Here is a 26,432-nt window from a genome sequence, read left to right on the forward strand (position 1 = left end):
AATCTACCAGTTTGCAATACTAGCAACCAAATGCTTCTTAAAACCTACCTCTGCTGATTTGTACTAGGCCTGGGCGGAACTCCTTGAATTTTACTCCACAGAGCTCAATAAAAAAAATATCAGCGAGATTCTGTGAACGCGCGGTAATAGGCACACCGTGCTGCGATTTAACACTAGAAGCTCATTTCTCAGTGCCACAGCTTCTCCAGGTGATTTTGCTGCTGTTTGAGTAGATATTCGACTTGAGCTGCAGCTTTATGACCGCAAACATTTGTGACTGCCTGTGTTGGAGAAATCTCACCAAGTGAATGAAAAATCAGGCTAGGGGACACCAAATGCAGCTTGCCAGCTTACTGTTTGAGCAGTGCTGGGCTTGGTGGAATGTGGCCAAAACTCCATGTTACAGGCATAACTCGGAGTAGCCAAATATCTGCTGGCGAAGCGGAATATATCATCCAAACTTAATTTGTACCCAAACTCTTAGAATAATACGCTTCTCCCTACATTGAACGTCTTACACGCGTGCATGAATTACCCTACGTAAAGAGAATAAAGTAAGCTTCAAATACTAGCAATTCAGTTCTTCAATCATGATCTTCTGATAGCGGTTTTAAGCTGCAAACCACCCCCCAGTCTGCCACTTAAGTATTTTTATTATACTGTAAGGAGAAGAACTGCTCCTTTGAGATATCTTCAATGTCAGTTTTACAAAAGGTTTGATGCTGAAATGGAAGGAAAAGGATGTTCTACAAATGGGGTAGCCTAAAAGGACAGCAGATTTTACACCACCACAATGTTTTAGCACCACAGAGTTTCAGCTATACAGCAACTAAAAGGAGCAAAAATACTTAAAAAAATGTTGTTGTTTTTTTAAAAGCCCAGAGAGGTCAAGTGGATCTTGGGTGGACAGAAATACTGCTGGGGGAACCAAGAATACCAACTAAGAATGAATTGCCCAACCAGCTCCCATCCGGCCACATACATTTGACAAACCGGGTAAGGCACAACAATCCTACAAAGTGTAATCCTCACCACTGTCAAAATACTCTGAAATGTATCAGGTTGTTTTATAAAGTACCAAACATGTAGCACAACTGACTCCTCCCATGGCACTTGTCCTCTGGTAGATGTCTATATAGTGGAGAGACTACAGGCTTGTGAGACAAAGTGCAGTTGGCGTCATAGTCCCAGGCGAGGTAGCAGATTCCTGGCACAGGAATAATATCCAGATGTATGTTCAGGTATTAATGCTAGTGTACATTTTTTGATTTTTAATTTAGATATTTACCTTGCAATCCATGGTCAGTCATTCAGTTCTTGACAAATAATTATTTCAAATAAATTACTTTGTAAAGTAAGACAGACAGGGAATTTGGGTGCCAATGCGATGTCCATACGAATAAGAAAAACATTGATAAATCATACTACTGGCTATTAGAGAACCAAAACCAGTGCTAAATGTGTGATATTTGTTATTTCAGTCTATTTATCCATATTTATTTTCACTCATTTCATGTGCGTTTATCCATATTTGAGTTGGGATTTGCAAAAAACAAAGCTGCAACTAGTATTCACATCTATCTGATTGATAAATGTACACCAATATATGAATGGCTGATGGTTTTGATTGCTGCAAATACCCTTAATAGATCAACACAATAAAGAAAACAGGAGTTGTAGTACATACAAATGTGCACATCTGTGCTCTTTACGCTTCTTTATGAAACTTTATTCTTTTCTCTGAACTTGTAACCTGGCAATGTGAGCCATTATCCTAGCAGTGATGACTATCACCTAGGAAACTAAAAAACTATATCTGTAATAATACATATTTACAAGGATGAATTGACAGATTTACAATAAGCTCTTCAATTCATACAAACGAATAATATTAATAGTTTCTTACCTTATGTAAACAGGTGTCCACTACCCAGTTGCACACTTTCTCCAGGTCATCACTTACTTCAAGTCTGGACTTGACAAATTCACAGAGCTCCTCGTTGCTCATTACATCCCAAATTCCATCACAAGCCAATATTATAAATTCATCTTCTTCTGCCCTTAATATTTCATAAACTTCAGGTTCTGGAGAGACAAGCTGTTCGGTGGGACCCTTGCCATCAACACACTTGTAATCATAGTCTCCCAAAGCTCGAGAAACTGCTAAGGAGCCATTAACACGCTGTATCATTACACTGCCCCCAGCATTCTGGATTCTCTCCTTCTCCCTGGGATTGCAGGGTTTATGATCCTGGGTTGAAAAGCAGACTTGTCCATTCCTATAAAGAACAGCCCTTGAATCCCCACAATTGATGAAGTAGATATGATCGGGTGAAATCATAACTGCAACTGCTGTGGAGCCACTTCTGTCCATGCCATTTCTGAGGTCTGCAAAATTGCGCATGTACTCATCAATTTTTAGGAATCCAGTTCTAATACCACTCTTGACATTCTCAATAGAAGGTTCAAGAGTAGATCCAGGCTTTTGTGCTGCCCTAAAATCTTCATTGTCGGTGATGTGGTCTAATAAGTGCGTGGAGCAATAATTTGCCACTCGAGACCCTGCATGACCATCATATACTGCAAAAAATGACCAGTCTTTCAGGCCATGTGGAATACCAACAACAGCAGTGTGAGCATCCTCCATTTCCACTCTCCATCCTTGCATACTGCTGAGGCCATACTGCAAACCATTTCCTGCACCATGGGCATTGTGTTTCTCAGTTTTTGGTTTGTCCAGGAATGCCCCCATGTTCAAATTTTAATCTGAAACAAGCAATTAGAACTCTGGTTTAGCATGAACGTTTCAAAACACAAAGAACTAAAGTGAACACCACAAACATTAAGCACTATTGATAGCTTTCGATAAACAATTAACATGTACTGGCAAAGCCAATGTGTTTCACCTTTAATACCCAGTGCCAGCCTATTTGCTTTGCTATTCTGATTTTCCCCAGATGGCCATGGTGTGCGCAAGCATGCACAAAATCGATCTAATAATGGTTTCTTAAGCTTTAGGAAAAAACATTTCAAGATGGCTGATGAGCATCTAGTACAAGCATGGCAGCCTTCCCGTAAAGGTTTTCATAGAAAGTAATAAATTAAAAACACAACTCTCGACCAAGCTGATTATGAACTACTGGACTCCTCTGCCAAGCAACTATGAGACCAGAAAGAAGTGAACGTTTTGAAGAAGCAGTTAAAGCAATGGACAATATTCATCTTAACTGCATTTTACAATTACAAACTAGGTCTAAAAATCCATTAAAAAGCTTTCCAATGAAAGATTATTGCTGCTACAGAAAACCAACAGTGTATGCAGTAATGTTGGTTCTGTCGGGTACAACAATTGCTTTAACACTTCATCAAAAATGAACTCAAAGAAAGAAGCACACACTTGTAATGAATGAATCAAAAGACAATATATTGACAGCTTAATCACTTTTTTCTTTTTCCATTTTTCAGTTAGTGTGGTGATAACATAGTATGGATGTCACAAGCCATCAAAAACGTAATGAAAAACGGTGCATGAATAACAGGCGATTAAGTGAACTAGAAGTGACAAGGTGCTGTATGTGAGTCAACTATATACAGTGCTGTACAAAAGGTATCTAAAAATGTTCAATTCAGTAGACATCAGTCCATAAACACATGAATCTCCAGTCCGTCTAGGGCTTAATCTGCCTTTTACGTTGAGTGGAGATAGTATGGTATTGTACAGGCACGTCGACATTTCTACCCAGAGGAGTGCATTATTGAAGATGGAATCATGGCAGGTCTTCTTCAGGACTCGGGGGAACGGGGGTGGGAGGGGAACACCATGTGCAGATAAATTAATCAGACCGTTAGTATGTTGTGTTTAACATGAGGCAGGAAGGAAAAGGCGGATGGGCAGTGGGGCCTACAAGTAAGGGTGGTACTGAATGCCAATAGAAGTCTTCAGAAACCAACATTCAATTCCAAGATCATTGAGCCAAAGAAAGGCCTTAACAAATACAGTACATAATTATTGATTGAGAAGTCTAAAAATGCAGCTGTGTGTGTGGAGAAGTGATGGTATCCTTCCCTCTTATTTCAATTTGATAAATTATTTAAAAATTAATAGTATCTAGGCTGGTTATAAATTTATATAATTTGCCTCAATGGTTGAAAAGGTGGTCCTCCAAAGCACATGGGGATGCTTGTACTCCACCTTTTACATGCATTACATTATTTCTATTCAATCAATATCAATGTACCTCACAAGGAAAACAACGGTACATCCTTTTTAAATTCAGTTAACTTTTCAGGTATGTACCCTTAAATGAATTTCTAAACCCCGCTTACTTTGCAGTCATGGTTTTAATAAATTGCTATGTTAAACTGCTACTTTTTAAGTCTTACTAGAGTCAGCTTAAATTATCTGCCAGAACTTACATAATAGCAAAAAAGGAGTGTCGATTAGAGCAGCTATTAAATTTGCGTTGCTTTTTTTGTTCTAGCAAAGGAGATTAAAAAAGTAATTCCTCAACGGCTGCACTACAGAACCTGCCACATCACAGAAGCACCCACCAGTAATATTTTACACAACAGCTGGTTCTACAGATGCAGTAAAATGTTGTTCCTAAAGTATCAGGCACAGCAGCCTCCATGTCAAGGGCAACCACAGTTGACAGCATAGCAAGAGCAACAGCAGCAGCTGGAACCACTTAAATCAAGATAGGACAACAGCAGACACAAGAATAGTAACCAAGCCGCCACCACCACCGGATACTTAGCTGCTCACGCAATCCGCTCCGCGGAACGTGCGCCGGGCCAAGGGTGGGCCCTTCCTTGCCCGTCATCGCCCGAAAAAGGCAGGGCAGGGCCACCCCTCTGACATTTCGCTTGCAGGACTTAAGGTACTCTGTCCCAGTTCGTAACCAATTTTAAGGACTTTTTATCTATTTTTTTTTCTTTTTCCCCCTTGCTATTTCTCCTATTGTTCATTATTCCAAAAGAGGTGCGTATTGTGATGGCTAGCTCTTTATCCTTATACTAACGACCTATTACATGTTCATTGCTTATTTCTACTTCATATTGAGGAATCATAGTTACCGCTATGGGCAAGAGGAAATACATGGAGGAGGTGGAGGGGAGGGGGGTGACAGCTCAGGTGGCTCCTATGGGCAAGAAAGGGAAAAAGGATAAGATAATAAGGCACACAGCCAGTAATTGTGTATTAGATAGGATAGAGTTGATAGTTAGCGACTGTGAAGAGATTTTAGGGGCAAAAACCGCTGTTGTAGACATGCCCAGCAATAATCCACAGGAGCGATCTAGCAAAACTAAGAGAGCAATTCCTTCAATATTTAAGAAGTTACAAGATACATCCGGTCCCATCCAGTCCGACCCAATACTCGACCAGCTCAAGGAATCGATCCTAGAGGCTTCCCCCTTTCCATCCATGTGTCCCAGCAGAATTAGGAGGACAGGATGGAGATAAGCAGATAACTTCTATTGTTTGTACTAACAGGTTTGCTGCCCTGGAAATACCAGATGAGGAAAGTCCACTTCCCGCACCATGTGAACCAATGTTTAGTGTTATTACTGTTTCACCACACAAGTGTAATTGTGCAGGTTTAAACAAGGACTTGACTCAGATCGTTGGTTTATTACAAAGGGAGGTGGAGTCATTAAGGAGACTGGTGTGATGGAGCTAAACAATAGCGCTGAGCCTCCTCCTCCAGCCACCCGCTCCCAGATTCACCGTCCTGATTTAGTACATCTAACTTTCACAAACGGGCAGCAGAGTAGTTCTCTACCCCGGGCGGGTGGTGGTGGGGGTGGTGGGGTCACCCTGAGCCGCCGAATGTGGTGAAAGGCCTCTACCCTCAGAGCGGTACTTTAAATCACAACAAAAAAATCTTTTGTTGATGCGATTAAATCACCAGGGGCCTCTCCCAGTTTCTCTAATATCGACATAACCTCTCATCACCAACATCCTTCTCTCGCCATGAACATCCAAGCTGGGGTCTATAAAAACCATTTGCCTACCTCTCCGGGGGATAATCCCCCAAAAGTATATATGGTCAAAGTCCCAAAATGTGCTACTATGCATGGATTTGAGAGCAACGAGTCCCTGCGAAATAAAGCGGTACATTGGATACGCCATGTGCAGGGTTGTAGGTCTATAATCCGGGATGACATTGTCAGAGCAAGGAGGCTCACATCGTACAATTCTCATTTGGATTCCATAGAGCTGACCCTGACAGATGTCAATTTAGCTGAGAATTTGCTGGCCTTAAGAGTTCCACACTTCCGCCCCAGAGCCCTCTGCCATCCAAATAAGACGCTTTCCCTCCAGTCACCACCCAGGCCAAAAGGTCAGGAAGATCTAGGGACGTTAGGAGGTGAGTCTGGTCTGAACGTGGTCGATTGACTAAATAGGGGCTTAAATCAGACCAATGCCATTTAATTTAATGTAGCTAGCAAAAGGATAACTATTCCAAGTTTGAATTCCACTCCTATGGTAAGAAGCACAGGAGAGGCATTGTCTGACATCCAGCCATGCTCTCAGGGCTGTACTCCATGTAGCGAAGCTCCAGTCTCTATGCCAAATATAAATGCGCTTAAACTTCTTTCTTGGAACATAGCGGGGCTCCAGAAGAATGTATCGCTGCCTGACTGGAACGAGTTTGTTGAGAGCTTTGATGTTTGTTTATTACAGGAGACTTGGAGCCTAGTTCCCATATATAAATCTGGCTACACCTCCTACTTTGTGCAAGCCACTAGCATTGGTAAGGGCCGCCCTTCTGGGGGCTTAATAATTTGGATTAGTATTTCATTGAATTGGTTAGTTACATCACACACTTGTCTGTCTCCAGACAGACATTCTCCATCTGACTATTAGAGGGCCATCAAATGGACACATTTTAGAGCTTTTCAATGTATATGCTAGGGGAACCGTGGGAGGTCAAACATCCTCGACCATATCTGCATTGGAGCAAGAGCTGACCAATACTCTACCGAGCTCCAACATTATAGTAGCTGGTGACCTGAACTGCACATACGAACCCTTAAGTGCAGATGACCTTTTGGGAACTGCAGAGGAGGATAGTAAATGGGGCATCCCGTCTCTTAATCTAGCCCCAATTAAAAAATCGTCACAGATGGCAGTCCAAATCAATGAGCTCACCCAGGAATTCAACCTTAGAGCCGCAAATGGGAGGGCAAGATCTGAACTCATGGGCTCCAACACCTTTAATAGGATAAGTTCCCCGTCCCACATTGACTACATTTTAATTGATGTTAGTCTATGCAGGGACTTTCTGGATATGGTTGTTAAGCCAACCGCAGTAAGCGACCACAACCCGCTCTGTCTCCAAATGAACAATGTCTGGTCATCCTCTATCTCAGACGCACCCATAACTTCTTTAATGTCCACAAGAGAAGTAATCCCCTCACATTGCAATAGATGGCTCAAGTGGCTCAGAGTGTCACAGCATGAATCTAAAATCTCAAGCATTAGTGAAATCCTGGGTCAAAAGATCGTGGAGCTTGAAGGGCTGCCTAGAGAGGCAGAGAGCTTACCGCAATTCCCTGCAATCTACTTAGAAACAACAGATAGGATAGGATCCTTTTTTATTGTCGAAGGGAAACAAGGTCCAAATAGAGGTCTGGCGCAGACCTCAAATGTTTGGTATACACCAATGTGCAGGGCGAAGAGGCAGGCTCTGACGGAAGCGCTCAAAAAGACAGTCCCTGCGGTGATTTGATCAGCAAGGAAAGCATATAACAAGACACTTGCTGAAGCAAGAGGAAAGAGAGAGGAAAGGATCAGATCCTATTCCGAATCACATTACTGGGCAGATACGGCAAGCACATTTCACTAAACTATACTCTGGCAATGAAGGTTTCCCCACAGTCCACATGGGGGCTGACATCACTTTTCCCCTATCCCTTTCTCCATTAGATGGTTTCGATATCCATGAGGTGCAATTAGCAATAAATAGCATCTCTACTGGAAAAGCTGCGGGCCCTGACGGCCTCCCTGGTGATCTTTTGCACAATCCGAAGCCCTGGGCTCAGATTATTCTATCTTTAATGAATGCAATCACCAGGGGGGCTGCAATCCCCGACTCATGGAGAGGAGCTGAGGTCGTCCCAATTTATAAACAAGCATTGAAAATGCAATAGGTCTCGCCTTTGATTAAGTTAAAGCCATTTGTTTTGCTAATGGTATTGTATAGCAAAGCAAATGGCGTTAACTTAATGAAAGGCGAAACCTATTGCATTTTTAATGCTTGTTTATGGAAAGACCAACGAATCCTAAGCAATGACCAATGAGGTGAAGACCACCAGCAGGGAGCTCCTCGTAGCTAAATATCCTATCTTATTAAAGCTGTTTGCTAATGCTTTCAAAGGTGTTCATTAAAGGATACCTGCAGGATAAACATATCGAAAGACATTCATTCATTCATTCATTCTTTTGAACGTGTCTTCTAGGTTGGATGATTTTTTAATTCTTTTATTCACCCACCCAGTGCTTGAAACTGAACTATAGCAGTGCAGGTACTCACTATTTAGAGGACCTGCTTGCTCCTGAGAAGTGCCAGTGACACAGTGACATTGGTACAGACAGTAAATATTCAACATCTGCTTTGCTGCTGGCGAACTAAAGCGGAAATATAATAACAGATCTGGAAAGAAAAGCGCAGCGGACCCGCTCTGCAGCTGGGGCGTGAGATTGTGCAGAAAGTCTGAGTGGCGGGGCATCTGCACACTTCATAAGATGAAATGGGGGACTTTTGGGGGTCTCGGAGAGGGACTAGCCGGGAACGCTTTGGTGACATAGGCTCGTTACAAAGCCTCTCTTCTAGGACAGATTAATTCACTACATAACTTTTACACACCATTTAATCTCTTCTCGAGGACACCGTATAGTTCAGCCCAGCTGTGGAAGTACTCACTTAGATTGCGCCTTTAATGTGTCTGTCAGTGAAAACACCAAAAAAAAAAACAGCCTTTTAACCCAATCTAGGAGCCACCCTCAAAAATCATGAGCAAATCATGTCCATTCCTCGGTGGAGTCTTGTACGTTTTAAGCCTAGCTGTGACGTCATTCACTAGATGACGTCACAGAAGAGGGAAGAGGTGTGGCGCCGCGGCCAGGGCGACTGACGCTGGAATCTGGGGACCACGGTTCGATCCCCGGCTCCGGCGGCAGGTTAGCCCAGCACCATGTGACTCTGGGCAATAGCTCGCTTAATCTTCCCGACGGCCCCCAGCGCCTAGAGACCCTTACGGGTGATTGTGCGCTTTACAAAATGTGGATTTTTTATTTTTAGATGCCTTCATTAAACTCTGTCTCTAGTGGCAAGAATGAACAAGCTGCAGTGTAATCATTTAGGAGGCGTGTGGTTGTTTAAACTGCATAGGCCCCTCTAAGGGCAGTCTGGGGTCGCCTTCGTGGAGGTCTGCCTTTCATGTTGAAGAGTGTGGTATTCCATGACTTGATGTCATATGGAATCTTTCTATGTCATTTGGAATACTCTGTGTAACTTAGAATGTTTTCCCTTGATATTATTACTGTTACTGTATTGCTGATGCTGTGAGGACTTCTCCTGCTACCTGTGGTTGTTAAGCTGTTCTTCATATGAATAAATCCACTTGGACCTACTTCCTGTGTAGTCTGAATTACTACATAATTACTGGCGACGTTGGGATAGAGGTATGATATTATGCTATAGATGTGGTAGTTCCAACCATGTTGGCAATTACAAGGGTTGTCCTGCTTGGGACAAAGTGTGCATCAAATGCAAGAAAAAAGGGCATTTTGGTAATGTGTGTAAGTCTGGTCAAAAAATTAATTACATTTCACCTGAAGAAGAAGAAGTTCTTAATAGCTTGAATTGCATTCTTTCTGTTGATGAGAGTTTTCAAAAGAGTTTTCCTTCTTGTACAATTTTTGTGGATGACAAACCTATTGAGATTTTTGTTGACTCTTGTGCGTGGTACACCATTATTGGTAAGAATATTTTCGAACAATTGTGGCATCAGAGGGAATTATTGAGTCCAGACATATATCCTGGTGGGTACACGGGACAAAAGATTGCTCTAGAGGGTTTTTTTTGGGCCAAGTTATCTTTTAAGAACTGGGACATCAGAGCAAAAGTTTATGTAGCTACCAAGGGTGTGTCAATTCTTGGTTGGCCTCACCAACATGACTTAGGAATCAAATTAGATCCCAATGCCAATCCACCAGTTTATGTTGATGAACCCCGACTTAAAAAGTCTATTACCAATTCATTGATAAACTTAACCTTAGATGCATCTAACGATGTTAGTTTCACTAAGAATGCGTTAGAAAAGTTTCCTGAGATTTTCAATGACAAGTTGGGGAAATATGTTGATTTCAAGCACAAAATTATTCTAAATGATAATGCGGTTCCGGTCAGGCACAGGGTAAGGAATGTTCCTTTAGCGTATAGACCCAAATTAAAAAGTAATTCTCCTTATGAAGTAGATTTTAAAGAGTTAAAGGATAAAATTGGGAAGTACCAGGAGAAAATGATTCAACATTCGGCCAAAAAGAAGTATAATACTTGCAGTGTAAAGATTGGTGATCTAGTTCGTGTAAAAATAGGTGGATTATTTCACAAGAGGGTTTCCAGATGGTCTGATCCGGTCAAGGTCACTGAAATCTTTAGCAAAGCTATCAGAGTGGAAGGAGGTAAAATATGGAATTTGAGAAGAGTCTCCTTATGCAAGTCTTCTGTTGCTCCTTTTGTTGCTTCTTCCACTCAGAAAACTACCGTTCCGGGAAAATTAATGACATACCATAATTCAGGAGGTTTTTCTGGTACGCATGAGGCTTATGATAATTTAGAGAATGAGGTTGTAAGTAATTCTGATGATGTGATTAATTCTGATGTTCGACCTGATCCGTGTGTTGAAATTGATAATCAATCAAATATAGAGAATGAAGAAATTCCCTTGAGACGCAGTGAGCGCGTGAAATGTGCTCCTTCGAAGTATAAAGATTACATTAGAATTTAACTTATTGTAGTATTATTGTTCTTTGGGGTTTTGTTTTGTTTTTATTTGTTGTTTTTGGGGTTTTGTTATTTATGCATTTTTTTTATTTTATTTATTTATTTTTGTAATTTTTTTAAAGGGGGGGGAGGTGTGTGGTATTCCATGACTTGATGTCATATGGAATCTTTCTATGTCATTTGGAATACTCTGTGTAACTTAGAATGTTTTCCCTTGATATTATTACTGTTACTGTATTGCTGATGCTGTGAGGACTTCTCCTGCTACCTGTGGTTGTTAAGCTGTTCTTCATATGAATAAATCCACTTGGACCTACTTCCTGTGTAGTCTGAATTACTACAAAGAGCAGCGGGCATACTCAGCCGGAAAGGTGCGGGCAGAGCTGTTGATGTAACCGAAATAGCCCTGGGAGGGAGGAGAAAAGGGAAGCCGAGCCACGGCTGCTCGTGACTGACCAAAGTAAAACAAGCTTGTATGTGTAAGAGAGGGAGGATGACTAAAACAGAGAGGAGATGGAGGTGAGGAGGAGAGAGATACGGAGATTGAAAGAAATGAAGGGGGAGAGGAAAGAGGTTGAGAAGGGAGTCAGAGAAGGGAGGGAGAGGACAATGAGACCAAAAGGAGACGCTGGAAACTAGAAAGAAAACAATGAGAGAAAGGAGGAAATGGAGATAGAAAGAAAGATGACGATGACAGAAAAGAAGAGAAATAGGAGGCAGAGAGCGAGAAAAGCGAGAGACAGTGAAAAACAAGACGAAGGGCATTGCTGTGGGGAGGGGGGAGGAGAAATGCGACACGGCCGCAGCAGGGGGCGGAGCGGGGAGAGCGGCGATGAGGGAGAGAGAATAATGTGAAGCAGCAGGGACTTCAAAGGTGTGGGAGGAGTGCGGCTCAGGCAGAGCGCACACTGGGGGAAGCTTGTGGGGCGGAGCGGGAAGAGCTGCTGGGGAACAGATGGCTGGCGATTTGATGCTGTGCACGCGCATTTTAGGTCAATGCGCTTGCGCATTGACCTAAAAGCGCACGGGCACAGGATCAAATCACCAGTTAGTTAAAGTCTGTTTAAGCCCTTATAGTCTCACTCCGCTCAATGCGCATGCGCATTGACAGGTCGCGAGACCTAACAAGGTAATGAAATGAGGTAGAGATAGTGGTGGGACAGATAAGGAGGAGAACCAGCATGTAGAGAACAAGGGTGATCTTATTTTCAGAAGTTTTATGAATAGATGTTAAATAAATGTTCTGTTTATTATAAAAGCTGTGGTCTGCATGTGCGTGTGCTACGAAACTCTACAGCTCAAACAAAGCTAGCACTGCAGTTAGTGTGCACACTTAGCACTACAGGGCATCACAACAACACAGTATTGCACTCAGATTATGCGGACACAGTGTTCAGATAGCAGCCAGAGTATACATACACTGGAACTGCAACCACAACTGATCCCTTCCCGACAGCAGCAATGCTCACTACTATTAGCCGGGCAACCTTCCTGCAGACAACCAAAGGCACAGCTAGCACCTAAGACAGAGCAAACGCAACACAATAACAGTCACATGCTGATAAATTACAGTGCACTTGAGCTGACTGTCGGTCCTCAGGCTCTAGATTTGCATTTGTCTGTAGTGCCCACAATGTCATTCCAAAGCACAAAACTGTGTGTACCCTCCTCTCTGCTGAGGAATGAGGGTCACTGTTTTGCTGAGGGCTCCTGAACCAAACTCTTTGCAACAACTGCACCAGCAGCCTGCTCCAACCCCTATTTATCTTCCGGGGCTGCAGGTTTGGCGGTTTTAGGAAACGCCATATTGGAACTCCTGAGGAGTGCTCAGGCAAATACATTTTGTAGCTACCAAATAACCAAATTCAGTTACTTGTTTTCCACAGGAGAGACAACGGGCTCATGGCAGATGTTCTGTTAAACGTCAGTGGTAGTTAAAATACAGATAGATTGCAAGCTTTGAAAGCTGCCAGGGTGATGAAGATGCATGTATTAGGAATGCATGTATTAGGAATGCATGTATGCACAATAGATCTTTTGGTGGTTGTGTACTACAAACTTTTCTCTTTTTGCGGTTTGGATGAAACATCTGTTTTTAAGCAGTCGAACAAATACGTGTAAGACACTTGATCACCTTCCGCCTCCATAAGGATAAATGAGAGGACCTGCTAATAATATTTATTGGTGCTGTTGTGATTGAGGTGGCACAGATGCTGCCTGTTTAACCATTAAGAACATTATGAATAAAACTAGAGCCCTGCGTGGCTGTAGAGGAAACGGTGCTGCACTGGGCCAATAATGATATAATGGAGCTCGGAGTGGAGCAAGCCAGTGAAAGTAAAAACTAGGGAGAGTGTGAGGTGCATAGGGGGATTGTCTGCATGGCTGCAAGGTTGCCAGTGAGGTGATGTCTGTTGCACACAGGAATGCCGGCAGCCAAGACAGGGGGATTGTACGGGCTTCCATGGGAGTCACCCTCACACAGTGACTAGGGCAAGATTAATATACCAAAGCGGAGCAAGCCAGTGAAAGAAAAAACTAGGGAGAGGTTGAGGTGCAGAGGGGATTTGTCGGCGTGGCTGCGAGGTTGCCAGTGAGGTAGTGTGTGGTGCGCAAAGGGATGCCAGCAGCCAGGCAGTCAGGACAGGGGGGTGTACAGGCTTCCCAGTGAGACATTCTTGCATGGTGACTAGGGCTAAAGAAATATAACGGAGCTCAGAGCACAGCAGGTCAGTGAAAGTAAAACAAGGGAGAGTGTGAGATGCGGAGGCGGCTTGTGGGCGTGGCTGCGAGTGAGGTGGTCTCTGGTGTGCACAGGGATGCCGGCAGTCAGGAGGGGTGTATGAGTTGCCCTGGAAGTCATGCTTGCACAGTGAAACCACCAACTGAACTGTCCTATTGCACCCACTTTTCCCCATACAGAGCCAATGAAAGATAACGCTAATGAAAGCAAATGAAAAGCTGCAGGACATCCAAATGAAAACAAACGACAGGCGGAATGCAACTATAGAAAAAAATTAAAAGCACCAGGACGGCCAAATGAAATCAAACTGCAATGTACGGAAGGCAATAATAAAGCAAACTAATCCCCCCGGCCCTCACTTACCACATGCCGTCTACATCCGGACACAGAAACGCTGGAGCACGCACACCGCAAGTCGGCCTGGAGCGCGCCGCGGAAAAGACGCCGGAGGGCAGGAGCGTGACGCTGTGAGCGTGCACGTTGGCGTTCACAGACCTGAGTCGGCTCGTGCACAGCTCTGTCTCCCTTGGGAGAGAGCAAGGCGACTATAAGTCTCGTTGGCGGCAGCGCTTCGCGCTGCAACGCCAGCGAGACCTAAAAAGGAGATAGGGAGGACCCTGCCAACTACAGGCCGATCAGTTTAAAATTGATGTGATCCAGAAGGTGGTGGGTAAGGTGCTCCTCACAAGGATAAGGTCCTGGATTGAGGTTGAAAAAGTTCTCTCCCACTACCAAGCATGTTTTAGGCAAAAAGTTGGCACAATGGACCAGATCTTTAGATTTTTTTTGATCAATTGGAAAGTTGTGACAATTGGGAAGGGCAGTTTGTACCTGGCCTTTATCGATTTAAAAAAACGCTTTCGATTTAGTGCCACGGGACAAGCTCTAGCTGGTGCTACAAGAAAAGGGTATTTCTCCCCAGATCCTTGATTTTGTCAAACGTCTGCATAAGGATAACTATGCCAGTCAGATGGGGTTCCCAGGGCCAGCTGACAGAGAGGGTCTAAGTGAACAGGGGCGTGCGCTAAGGGTGCGTGTTGGCCCCCACCCAGTTCTCTTTATATAGTGGTAAGCCACCTTAGGGAGGACCCGGCAGATGCCCCTATTTTGGCAGGGGAAAAAACACCAACGCTCCTCTTCGCCGATGACACTTCTGATTTCGAAAACACCAGGCGGCCTCCAAAAACTTTTAAATAGGTTTAGTTCCTTCTGTGCATCCCGCGGGTTGATAATAAACCCGAACAAAACAAAGCTCATGGCAATCAATCCATCCACACGCTTTAGGAATAATAATACCCAAACGATACCATACTAGACACTGTTGAGTCTTTCGACTATCTGGGAATTCGGGTCTCCAATGGTATGAGATGGAGTTCCCACCTAGCCAAAATGCTCCTCAGTCACAAATGGGTTTCGGGGGCCATAGCACGAGAGCAACATCTTTCCTCGAGTAGACCAGTGCCCCTGCACTCGCGGTCTAAGAGGGTAAAGCGTTGTCTTCGGCCCTTTATGGGGCGGAATTATGGGGCTTTGAAAATGTGGGTGAACTTGTCAAATCTGAGAACAAATTTTTTAGAGATCTTGTTTCCCTTCCGATATCTACTCCGCTAAAACCCCTATATTATGATATGGGAAGGCGTTCTATCCAGGACATTGCATGTCTTCGTCCATTACTTTTCTGGGCACGCACCAGAAGGGTCCCAGGGCTCGCCAACTATGCAGCAGCACTCAGCAAAGTGATACTAGCTGATACAGGGAATAGGGTTCGATGGTTGACTAACCTTAGGCAGCTCCTTCTGACATTGGGTTTGGGGAGGCTTGGGCTAGCCAGATTCCACCGACCAAGCAGGAGCTCAAAAACGCCTATTGGAAATGGGTACAGAATAGAGAGATATGCAACCCCAAACTTGGGAAACTTACTGAGGAGTTCTTAGAGCATAAATCCACTCAAAGATTAGAACCCTATCTAGATTTTATACAAATCCCTAGGGACAGAACTCTGTTTATGAAGTTGAGACTAGGGATACTCCCACTCAACAGCATGACCGCAGCATGGAATAGATCCAATACATCACCTGAATCCTGCCCAGGCTGTGCTGCACCCAAAGAGTCCATCGCTCATTTTCTTTTTGCGTGTCCTGCGTACAGGACGGCAAGGGCCAAATGGTTCAAACCAGTATGCAAAGAACTTGGTTGCACAAATTATCGTGTCGCACTTCGTATTTTAAAAACCGACACTGCCTCTCTAACTCTGGTGTGTGGAGTGGCCAAGTACCTGGGCTATGCTTGGATAATAAGACACAAGCTCCGATCTTCACTACCTCAGTAACCTATCGATTTGACATTGCTGCTCGACCCGATTTTATAGTTTTCACTTATGGTCTTAATTGTATGTCTACTTTTGTAAAATTGTACAAAAACTTGTATATACAGGATGAATTTGCTTGTTTTACAAGATTTTAAAATGTGATTTTTCATATATGTAGTATGCTTTTATGACAATTGTTTTATCGAATAAAGCATATTTGAAATAGTAACCAAGCTGTAACCACAACACAGATCACGGTTTACACCACATCAGTCATAACAGCACGGATTGTCAGCAACAACCCTAGCTGCCATCGTGGCAGGGACAACCCCTGCAGCAGCTGCTAACAAGGCTGGGGCAACAGGTACATTGGATGTACACACAACAGCTGTGATTATAGACAATAATAGTTTCAGACAATAATAGTTTCTAAAAACTATAAGAACAACTAAAAGCACAGCAGTGACTAAAGCTTCCAAAATCACGAACATCAACAGGGAGAAGTATAATAAACAATGCTTCCATCACAACAGGGACAACAGCAATGCCCACATCAGGGTCCACAGCAGAAACAGATAACAAGCATTTACAATGCAACGGTTTCGCCTTTGGAAAAGTTTGAGCTATTGGCATTGTAAATGACAACATTTGTATTTGTGTTGGTTTTGAAAACAGATAAATAAATGGCATTGTCCTTTACATTGCCAATCGCTCTAACTTTTCCAAAGGCGAAACCGTTGCATTGTAAATGCTTGTTTTTCTCTTTCCTTCTAATTCACTCTCGGGGTGAGCGAGTTCTGCTGTGGAAGCGGAGGCAGGGATGGCTCATAATAACACCCATCCTCTTTCATCCACTCCAGCCACAAGCTGAAATCGCGGCCTACTTGCAGATCTCGCGGGACTGCCGCGACGGGAGCCGTGAATACTAATAATCCGTCTGGGACGTGCCTACCTTCTCCTGGCCATCCATCCATCCCTCTGCGTGCAGAGTGAGCGCGCAGAGGACTGAGCTCTGAGCAGGGACAACGCGTGGGGGCAGACAGAGGCAGGAGCAAAACAAACCCGACCCGGCTTATACACAAACTCAAAAACGGAAAAATAACCGACCCATGCGCGTCGCTGCACTGCCTTAAAAATCATTCTCATTGTATTGTATTGTATTGTATTGTAATTGCATGTATATAGCGCTTACTAGCCCTGACCACTGACGAGGCGCATTCAGAGCAATGCAGAGAATTACTCGATTTGCTCACTTGAAATGTGCGCATTTTTTCAATTTCCAAAGTACAGCCTATTACAGCTATCATAATCCCCCACAATAACACAGAAGCAGCGGGGACATAAGAGCCACCAGAGACCCGCAGCCCCTCCCGTCCTCACACATTGAAGAGCACGCGCGCCCAGAGAAACACAATTCATCACAGTTATTAATCACACGGCGGCTCCCGGTCCCCGCAGCAGTGTAAGGCGTGTGGGACATATCTGGGGCAGGAGCGCGGGTGAACAGCGAAACAGAGAAGAGACATTGTGCTGGGTAATAAAAAATGCAGCCTGAAACCAAAAGCTAGCTTTAAACAATTCATGACGTTAGAAAGAAGTTCGAAGATGCCAGGCGACCGCCGTTGTTCAAAACCTCTCCACGCCCCCAGTGCAGCAATGCAGTGATGCCTTGCCGACCATAATCTCCAGGACTGATTTAAATAAACAGCAGGTGCCGCGTTTCTTTACTCCCCCCCCCCTACCTCCATTCACCCCTGCCCCCCTTCCTCCACCGCTCCCTGCCAGGGCTTTGTTCCTGGGTGTCATTACAGTACAGACAGGCTGACCCATTCCTCACCTGCGTGCATGCGCGAGGGGTGCAGGGTTTTGGATACAGACGAAGAGGGACCAGGCAGGGTGCGATGTGAGGGCTGAGGAGCCTGTCAGGGTGAGAGTGTGTGGGTTGAGAAAATGATGGGGGGGGGGGGGGTGCGCGTGTGCGAGGCTCAGGTACGAGAGAAGGGTTTGTTGAGGGGGTTTCTGCGGATATGCGGGGGTCTCAGTTGACGAATGGAGCTGCGCAGTGCTGGGTAGCACCAAAAGACAGGGGCTCAGGGTAGGTGTGCGGAAGAGGGGGCGTGCAGCGATGCAGCATGGTGCACGCAGGACTGTGAGGTGGTGAGCAGTGCTGAGGAGCAGCAGGGTGGCGTGTGCAGAGGGGTGCATGGAAGCTATGGGGGGGGGGGGTGGATTTAGAGGCTGTACACAGTGAAGAATGGGTGTCTGCCTCTGGACTGTGATGGGCACACACGCCATCGAGTGTCAATCTGTCCTACTTGCTGCTTCTGTTACCCCCCGACGGTGCCCAGAGAATACCCCCATCATGTATCCACTGCCAGGAGGCGCCAATGTTCTGCACCTGCCCCGATGGCACACAGACTCTAGGAGGCGCCTGCAGCCTCGGGCGCAGACCCAGATAGGATCTGTCGTGGCTCAGAGCTCAGACCCCCGGCAGCTGGTTCCATCACCCATGACAGCGCCAGGGTTCACTGGCGGGTGGCGGGGACTGGTGAGCCACAATCACCCTCCCCGGCGCTGCCCCATCCTCTCACCGTGTTTTGTTATGCCGGGGGGATCACGGTCCCATGGAGACAGGCTTCCCGCTGCCGCTCTCCGCCCCTCTCATCAGCCAGAGCCTCGTGCCTGCTGCCTGCATCCAGGCTTAGGTGTCTGCTCACCTGCCGCCTTCTCGCTGCTCGCTCTCTCCCCGACACCGACAATGTGTCCCGACGCCCCTCTCCCCTTGCAGGCACTCACCGGGTCCGGCGGCTGCTGGAGGAGAGCTCCCGCTCCTCGGGACTCTCCGGGGCCGCAGAGGGACGTTCTCTTTCCCCGGGGCTCCTCCTGTGCTCGGGAGCCTCGGGACGGTCGATGCAGGCTGCTTCCTCCTTCCGGCTCTCTCCTCCTCCTCCTGCGATGACGCGGAAGGGGGCTCGACCGGCTGGGCCAATCCCAGCGCGGCCCGGGCTTGAAGGCGGGCGCTGCTTCCTCCTCTCACTCGGGGCCGCGGCGGTGAATACACGGAGCAATGCCGGGTGGGCACCGGCCTTAAATCTAAATATTAAGCGAGGTGGGCACTCGCTCGGGGTACCACAACAGCGGCAAGGTCCCTGGCAGGGTGGGCACCTGCCAGCGGATAAAATACTCGAAAATCAGGTGCCGGCAATGCCGGACCAGATTCGGGGGCGTTCCCGGCTGACGTCGCGTGACGTCGGCAAAAGCCAAAGAATCTCGGGAACGCCTCCGAATCTGGTCCGGCATTGACGGACAGGCCCCTCGTCCAATGGCTAGGCTCCATTTATGGAGCCAGCCAATGAATGACGAGGGCCAACCCAAAGCCACACTACAGTTCTCATAAGATTTCTCCTGCGCAAAAGCTGCTTGCGCAGCTTTTTGCAGTCGAAACCTAAAAAGGGACTGCAGCAGCAACATCTACCATAACAGAAGCAATAGCTTTAACCCGAGTGGGATCTCATTAGCAACAGGGGACCCCAGCTGCCACAATGACCAAAACAGCAGCAACTACAGTTGCCAGCAAGGTACAGAACAGCTCTGACCACAAACAAAACCACACTGCAGGGAAAACAGTAACAACTGCCGTCACAACTGCATTGACAACAGTTTAAAACATTGAGAGAGAAAAAAACAATGTTTGAATAGTCTCTGCCACTGGTCATGTGCATTTTTAGTACCTATGACTAACTGTTCTGATGAACGCCTCGCACCCGGAGTGCCCATCTGAAGTGAACTGAAACATGCATAATAGGGTGTGAGGACTACACATTCCCTTTGAAACACCCACATCAACTCGTGTTTTAAACCCATCAGAGGCACCCAACATTAAACCGAAACCAAGGTGCTCTCTTGGGTATAATCTCACAATAGCAAGACCCCGCCATCAGTGAAAGTATCAAAAATACGATTGAGCCCATCCAGGTTTATAATGATTAGGATGAGATCCCATAATGAATCATGAAACAAACAAGGTGTGTGCGGTCACAAAATAACCCATTTTGAGCACCACCTTGGAGGCTAGTGAGAGAAAACCTGGATTTTCTTCCAGTAATGAGGGTACAGGATATTTCTGGCTGATATTAAGTGATGTGGGACTATGTATCCTGTGATCCCACCTTACAGTTACAATACCTCTCACCTTAGAGAATGACTATGAACACTACCTGAAATTTGAACGACTGAATGTGCATTGTCAATCATTCCACTGTTATGCTGACCTCTCCCGGAATTATAACTTCATCTCAGAGGTGGTATTTCGACAAAACATGAGTTCAAGATTCACATATTTCGTCTTTAAGAACGTGACTCATCTAGTAAACATGCTTTTTTAAACCCTTTAATCCAAGGATAAACTAAAATGGGAAAGGGTCATGAGGGACCCAAAAAGCGGCTACATGAAAACAGAATACTGTCAATGTCACAATTTGTCATGCCATATACAATCCATAGACAGTTAATTAAAAGTGCACATATATAAAACCACTAGATGAACATGCCTTATGCAGCAATTTTACAATAAAACAAAAATGCTCAGGCTTCGATTGAAAACAAAAAAAAATTGTAGGATAAAAGTATATCGGTTGTTAAAAATGTAAATCCTAATTGATCTTTAGTAGAGACCTAATCACCAGTAAAGAGAATGAATATAAGACAATATACTCGCAAATTAAACTTCCACTATGATGCTAACTGACTTTAAAGAACACAATCGCAAAAATAATCAACCATTACATTCTGATCACCATCCTGTCAAATCTAAGTTAGGTCTCTGTCGGGCCTGTTCAACTGCCCTTTTCCTTAATTACCAGACTGATTCAAGGTACGACTATATGAATTCCATGGTTATATGTGCATATCATTAGAGCAATTCTGTAATGGTGGACTCCCAAAGATCTACAGAGGAGGGAGATTCCAGTGTTTCCTTTGCATCATCTATGCTGTGCAAAAGAACAGAAGGCGTTCTCGGTTTAAATAGCATCATTGCAGACAAGACATTGTTCTGGATTATGTGGAGGCTCTCTCCAGGCTCTCTCCAGGTGCCAGTTGCGTGTCCTTTGTCTGAACTTTAAGAAAAGTGACACAGAAAATGGGGGATTAATTTAATCCAAAAAGACTTGGAATTTTGGGTCAGGTTTGGTTGCCAAGAATTAATAGGTCAATGGGCCATGCAGATTGGAGCAGTTTCCCAATTCAGATGCCCAAAAGCAGTGCTGGACTAGCTTGCTTGAAGACAGGGAAATGGCTCTAGTGTTAGTCCACAGGTTCCTAAAACCTAGATCCCTCAAACATGTTTTAAAATAGTTTAACCATGGTAATCTAGACGCACCTCAACAATTTGGTATATCCTGGAGACTAATGCTATAGCTTTAGAACTCTTCTGATGACCACTGCCGGAGCCAAAAAAGGATGCGCTTTATTTTAATCTGGGCTTCTACAGGTTTCAGTTTGAGGGTAATTCTTATTGGGACGAGTGGAGTACTCTGTGGCAGTCTCAGAATAGAAACCTGAAAGTTTTAATGTTGTTGAATCAACTGGTTAAAATGACCAGGTTTACTAAAGCAGAATAATACATGCAGAGTCAATAAACATTCGGGGTCCTAGAGTTTAATTTTGTCCAAGCTATATTCCACAAGGTTATAATTATTTTATCTGGAGTAAGAGTACCTTTTCTCTGGGAACCTTCATAGATACTAATTACAATTGCCTCATTAAGAGGCATTTCTTGGGAAATTCTTGGATGATCACTACATGTTGTAATGCCTTCAGTGGCCAGAATGTCTACATGGTCATTGCTGGTTGTACTCTGAAGGATAGGTTGTCTAGGCAGTTTCCACACACTAGCGAGGATTCTTCATCATCTTCTTTTGGCACTGAAGTGGTCGGAGGCAGTTGGCTTGAACTGAATATCTGAAGTTGGTGGTGGGTTAGTACAGGCGTCTGGCGCCAGAAGCCCATTGGACAGTGTGACTGATTTCAATATTAAAAGTAGCAAATGTTGCCTTGAATGGCGTGTAGCTTTATGCACGTCGGGCTTAAAGAAATCCTTGAACTGTAGAACCTCTTATCCAGTGAACTGCTTTGTTAATCCAGGAATTCTGGACAGGAGAGGAAGTTTCCGAACATACTGAGCATCCGACCTGTTATAAGCTATTCCCAGGAGGATAGAATTGAACCTGTATCTGCCCTCCTCAATTATGTCCTGCTGCTAGGCTGCAGAAGGGGTATCTTGTGGTGGTATCCTAGATTGTTGAGATCTGAGAGTGTTGTGCAGGACCACGAGTGGGGGTGGGCCTTTCCGATATTGGGTACATCGCCTGTGGAATATTTAGTGACTTAATGAGCGATTGCGTAACTGCTAGCAGGAGATCCTAGACTTACAATAGCTGCTGTACTTTGCCCAACAAGGGGTGGTGTTATGCGTGCATTAGTCTTTGCCCTATGTCCTGTTGGCGTGTTTTTTTCTAGCTCCGCCACCTTCTTCAACTCCAAAAGTTTACCATCGATGGATGAGGCTACTTCTTCCATTGACTTTCTTGGGGACAATATTTGATTTGTGTATTTAGTGTAGTGTCTGGAGTGTGGATTTGAACTCTTTGATCTCAGATTTTAACATACTGATCATTTCTCTTAGCTCTTTGACATCCCCTTTGACGGAGGGGCCGGGATGATTTGAGGTTTTGCTTAGTGTAGCTGGTTTTGCTTCAGATATACTAATTGCAGAGCAGACAATTGGGGGTTCATGTGGTATACAACTGGAATGTGATCCCTGAGCATTAGGCTTCTCTACAGCCCCTGCCATCTGCATCAGTAGTACTACTTACTTTAAGAGAGGGGAATTAAGTGATTTAATTTTAGCACCAGAGTTTTTGAAATAGCTAGGGATTTTTGTTTGTAGGTTGTGAGCAAGTGGGAATATCATTGAGCATTTGTTCGACCTCTTCAATTAAGTTATCTATTTCACATAAGGTGCAATTATTTTGTAGACAAGTGGATTGCTTATTTTTTTGCACTACGAATCCTCCTGTTGGTTTGTCGCCTCGCTTCCTTTTGCCTATTTTTGGATCAACCTATTGCCTGGACTAATTAGGATTCAGCCTTTTTGGTTTGGTACAATTTACCCTGCCTTTGCTGCAGACAGTAGAGTACACGGTCTAGTTCTGGGTCTAGATGCAACTTCTGGGCTATTGAACAGGCAACTTAGAATTACTTTTTTTTTTTTTTTTAAACTAATTTAGCTATGGGTATTTTGTTACTTTATTGGTTATTGCGAAACAATACAATCACAATACAAACATCTAATGAAACTTTTCAATACACTACTGCAGGAGAGACAGTCCCATTTAAAAATATATACTTACTACTTACAGAAATGTATGGCTACTACTTTACTAATATTGCCTTACGAAATCTCTAGAACAAATTGCTGGTTGTAGATTTGAGCTTTTATAAGGACCTCTGTCCCTAGTTCTAGCAAACTAGAGAAACCGCATGTGCCGCCTTACTCATTTAATCATGCTTGGTGATTATTAAGAGATGATCAATATGCCCCAAAGTAAAGAGGTAAAACAGTACCAAAATATGTAGATCATATTTTTGCATAAGACAGACATTACCTCAAAGAACATTTTCCAGTTACAGGAAAAACAAGGACTAAAAAGAGGGGCCCATCTTAGCCTCAACCGGGCCATGCTACGGGGGGCAACAGCAAGAATTTACATGTGCCCAAGTGGCGCAGAACAGCAGCACCCACCTCTCTTCCTACTGCTGTTGGTCTTTGCAGTAAGCTCCTGCAGTAGTCCTGTGCTGAGGGTAGCACCAACAGTGATTTTGTGTGCAGCTAAGTAGCACTCCCATTTCTTGCCCCAAGGCTGTTGGTTTTTGTAGTGAGCTCCTTCCTTACAGCCCCCAGCTGTAACACTGCCCCAGTAAGGAGTCAAACCGGCAAACAGTAGGCTCCTCAAGCCTAACCCGGCCTCTTCTGTTCTCCGCCGGGCATCTAGTGCACCAAACGCTTTGCTACACTTGACTGCACAGCAATGGCTATTTTGCAAAACAGCACTGCCTACAACTGCTGCAATTCTGGCTAGTTCTCTGGCGCTCACTGCAGCTTCCTTGCCGTTCACAGTCCCACAAGTCACTCAGTAGGAGAGCACCACGGACTGCTCAGGGTCGCTTTAGTCGGGGGGGGAGGATCACCTATACACAAGTCCAAATGCGCTGAAGGCAGGATGCAACAGTGCTGAGGGTGATCTGGTCCAGGGGCACCAGCTACTCTGCTTCATGAGGGAGTCGATGACAGTCACTTTGTGGAGCAGTCAGTGCTTGCTCCATGCAAACAAGGTAGGCAGTCCCGCCCTGTGAGCTTCTGCAAAGTTTGGAGGCTCAGGGGGCGCTTTGAACAAAGAGACGAAGAGAATGGAGGAGCCCTGGCGTGAGTCCGCTAGAATATTGTTAATCCTGCTACCACAGACGAGAAACAGTATGAAGAGGAAGAACATGCGTGAAAACTAACAGCATGGTCAGCAAAAGAAACAAGGTACAGGAAAGAATTGATCTTACAAGTAGTTCAGCAATGCAGGAGATATTTTTTAATAACTGAGATGTATACCACACAGATCAGATCATTTCCCACCTTCGAATTAATAAATGTTTGTTGGACTATCCCCTACTTTTCTGAAAACATGATGTCCTCAATCTCTTACAGACAGACATTTAAGAAATAATAGCTTGTCTTCAAAAGTAGAAAGACATGTGAAATGTTGGATTGCCCTAGAAATTTTTTGTAATATTTTCAACAAATGGTTGGCTCTTTAAACAAATAAATGGTCAAACGATCTAGTAGCAGGTGGAGACACTTCTCTTTCATTTAAATCTGGGTACTGTTTTCCTTCCCAAAGGCTGAAAAAACGAGAAACAATCTGGCCTCTAGAACTATTAAACAGCGATTATAAAACATTTGCCAGCATTTTAGCCAACAGGCTTGCATCTCAGATTCTCACAGTCATCCAACCAGGCCAGAATGAGTTTATTCCAATCATAACATTGTTACCAACAACTTCTTGTAAGTGGTAAATTATCACTACATGAATATGATAGCACTAGTTATTGTGCTACTGGAGGCAGGGAAAGCATTACACCTGGTGGATGAGAACGCCCATTTCTTATTTTGTAAAGGATGGGTGAGCCTTCCTATCTCAGGTATATAGGATCCCTCCACACTCACACTGGTAATATTAATCAAACCTGCCGTTTCAAAATGCAAACCCGAAAGACCTTCAAAAAGTGCCCACTATCACCTGTTCCTTTCTACACGTTCAGAGAACCTCTCATCATGGTCTTGTATTTGGCTTAAATTCTTCGTGTTCCACTGTATGGCAAAACAAATTACGTAGAAAACATGTCTGTACCTAAAGCTCGATCCTGAAAATGTCAACTCCTTCCACAATTTAATTCAGGCGGCTATCAGATCGATACGGGGAGGTCCCAGGTTTTAATAAAATCCTTTTGGCCATACTTCTAGATGGGATGCGGATGAGCTATTTAAAACATCCCAAGTGATACTTAGGAATCTGGTTCTCTGATAAAAGTATTGATCAATATAATGATATCCCATTAGCAGGATGACGGAGGGCGGTCTTAAAAAATGGGTCAGCTTCCAAACCCTATTATGAGCTAGTTCCGATTTGGTCTCATTTTATACCACCCACTGCTATCTACAGGCAAAATATTTCAGTACAAGACAGCAATATTTATAATTTTATTTGGCATAGGAAAACAAAACACGGATTAGTTTAAACAATAGTACATGCCTACTAGTGAGGCAGACATAGCTGGACGATTAGCTGTGCTCAATTTAAGATGCTTTTATTAAGACTTGTACTGTACAGAATGTCATCCCCAAGATGAAATGTACTGTTCGCACATACATTTGAAGAGCTGCATACCTAAATATACTCCCTTCTCCAAAAGGGACAAAACCCATCAAGTGAGATAATCTTTGGATGGCGCACTAAAAATAATAGCAGCGTTGTGCAATTATAGAACATTGCTAGCATTCAAGCAGGAAAGAACTGCATAGAACTGCATAGAACTGCAAAGAACTGCAAAGAACTGCAAAGAACTGCAAAGAACTGCAAAGAACTGCAAAGAACTGGAAAGAACTGGAAAGAACTGGAAAGAACTGGAAAGAACTGGAAAGAACTGGAAAGAACTGGAAAGAACTGGAAAGAACTGGAAAGAACTGGAAAGAACTGGAAAGAACTGGAAAGAACTGGAAAGAACTGGAAAGAGCGTGGCCTCCTGCTTGATTAAA

The 26,432-nt window shown here is 44.3% G+C and overlaps 1 protein-coding gene across 3 annotated transcripts in view; it reads right to left on the bottom strand.

Annotated features, from left to right (window-relative positions):
* PPM1B (protein phosphatase, Mg2+/Mn2+ dependent 1B) overlaps window positions 1–26,432 on the bottom strand; it is a 187,626-nt gene that overhangs the window by 145,228 nt on the left and 15,966 nt on the right. For 2 of the 3 annotated variants that reach the window (XM_078649681.1, XM_078649680.1), the window contains exon 2: window positions 1,907–2,766. In XM_078649681.1, the coding sequence (XP_078505807.1) occupies window positions 1,907–2,752 (846 nt within the window). In that variant the 5' untranslated portion in view covers window positions 2,753–2,766. Of the gene's footprint in view, window positions 1–1,906; window positions 2,767–26,432 lie in introns of those variants that run through there. The other variant, XM_078649682.1, reaches the window with a different exon arrangement.

Source organism: Lissotriton helveticus, chromosome 6, assembly GCF_964261635.1.
Source record: "Lissotriton helveticus chromosome 6, aLisHel1.1, whole genome shotgun sequence".
Classification (NCBI taxonomy): Eukaryota; Metazoa; Chordata; class Amphibia; order Caudata; family Salamandridae; genus Lissotriton; species Lissotriton helveticus.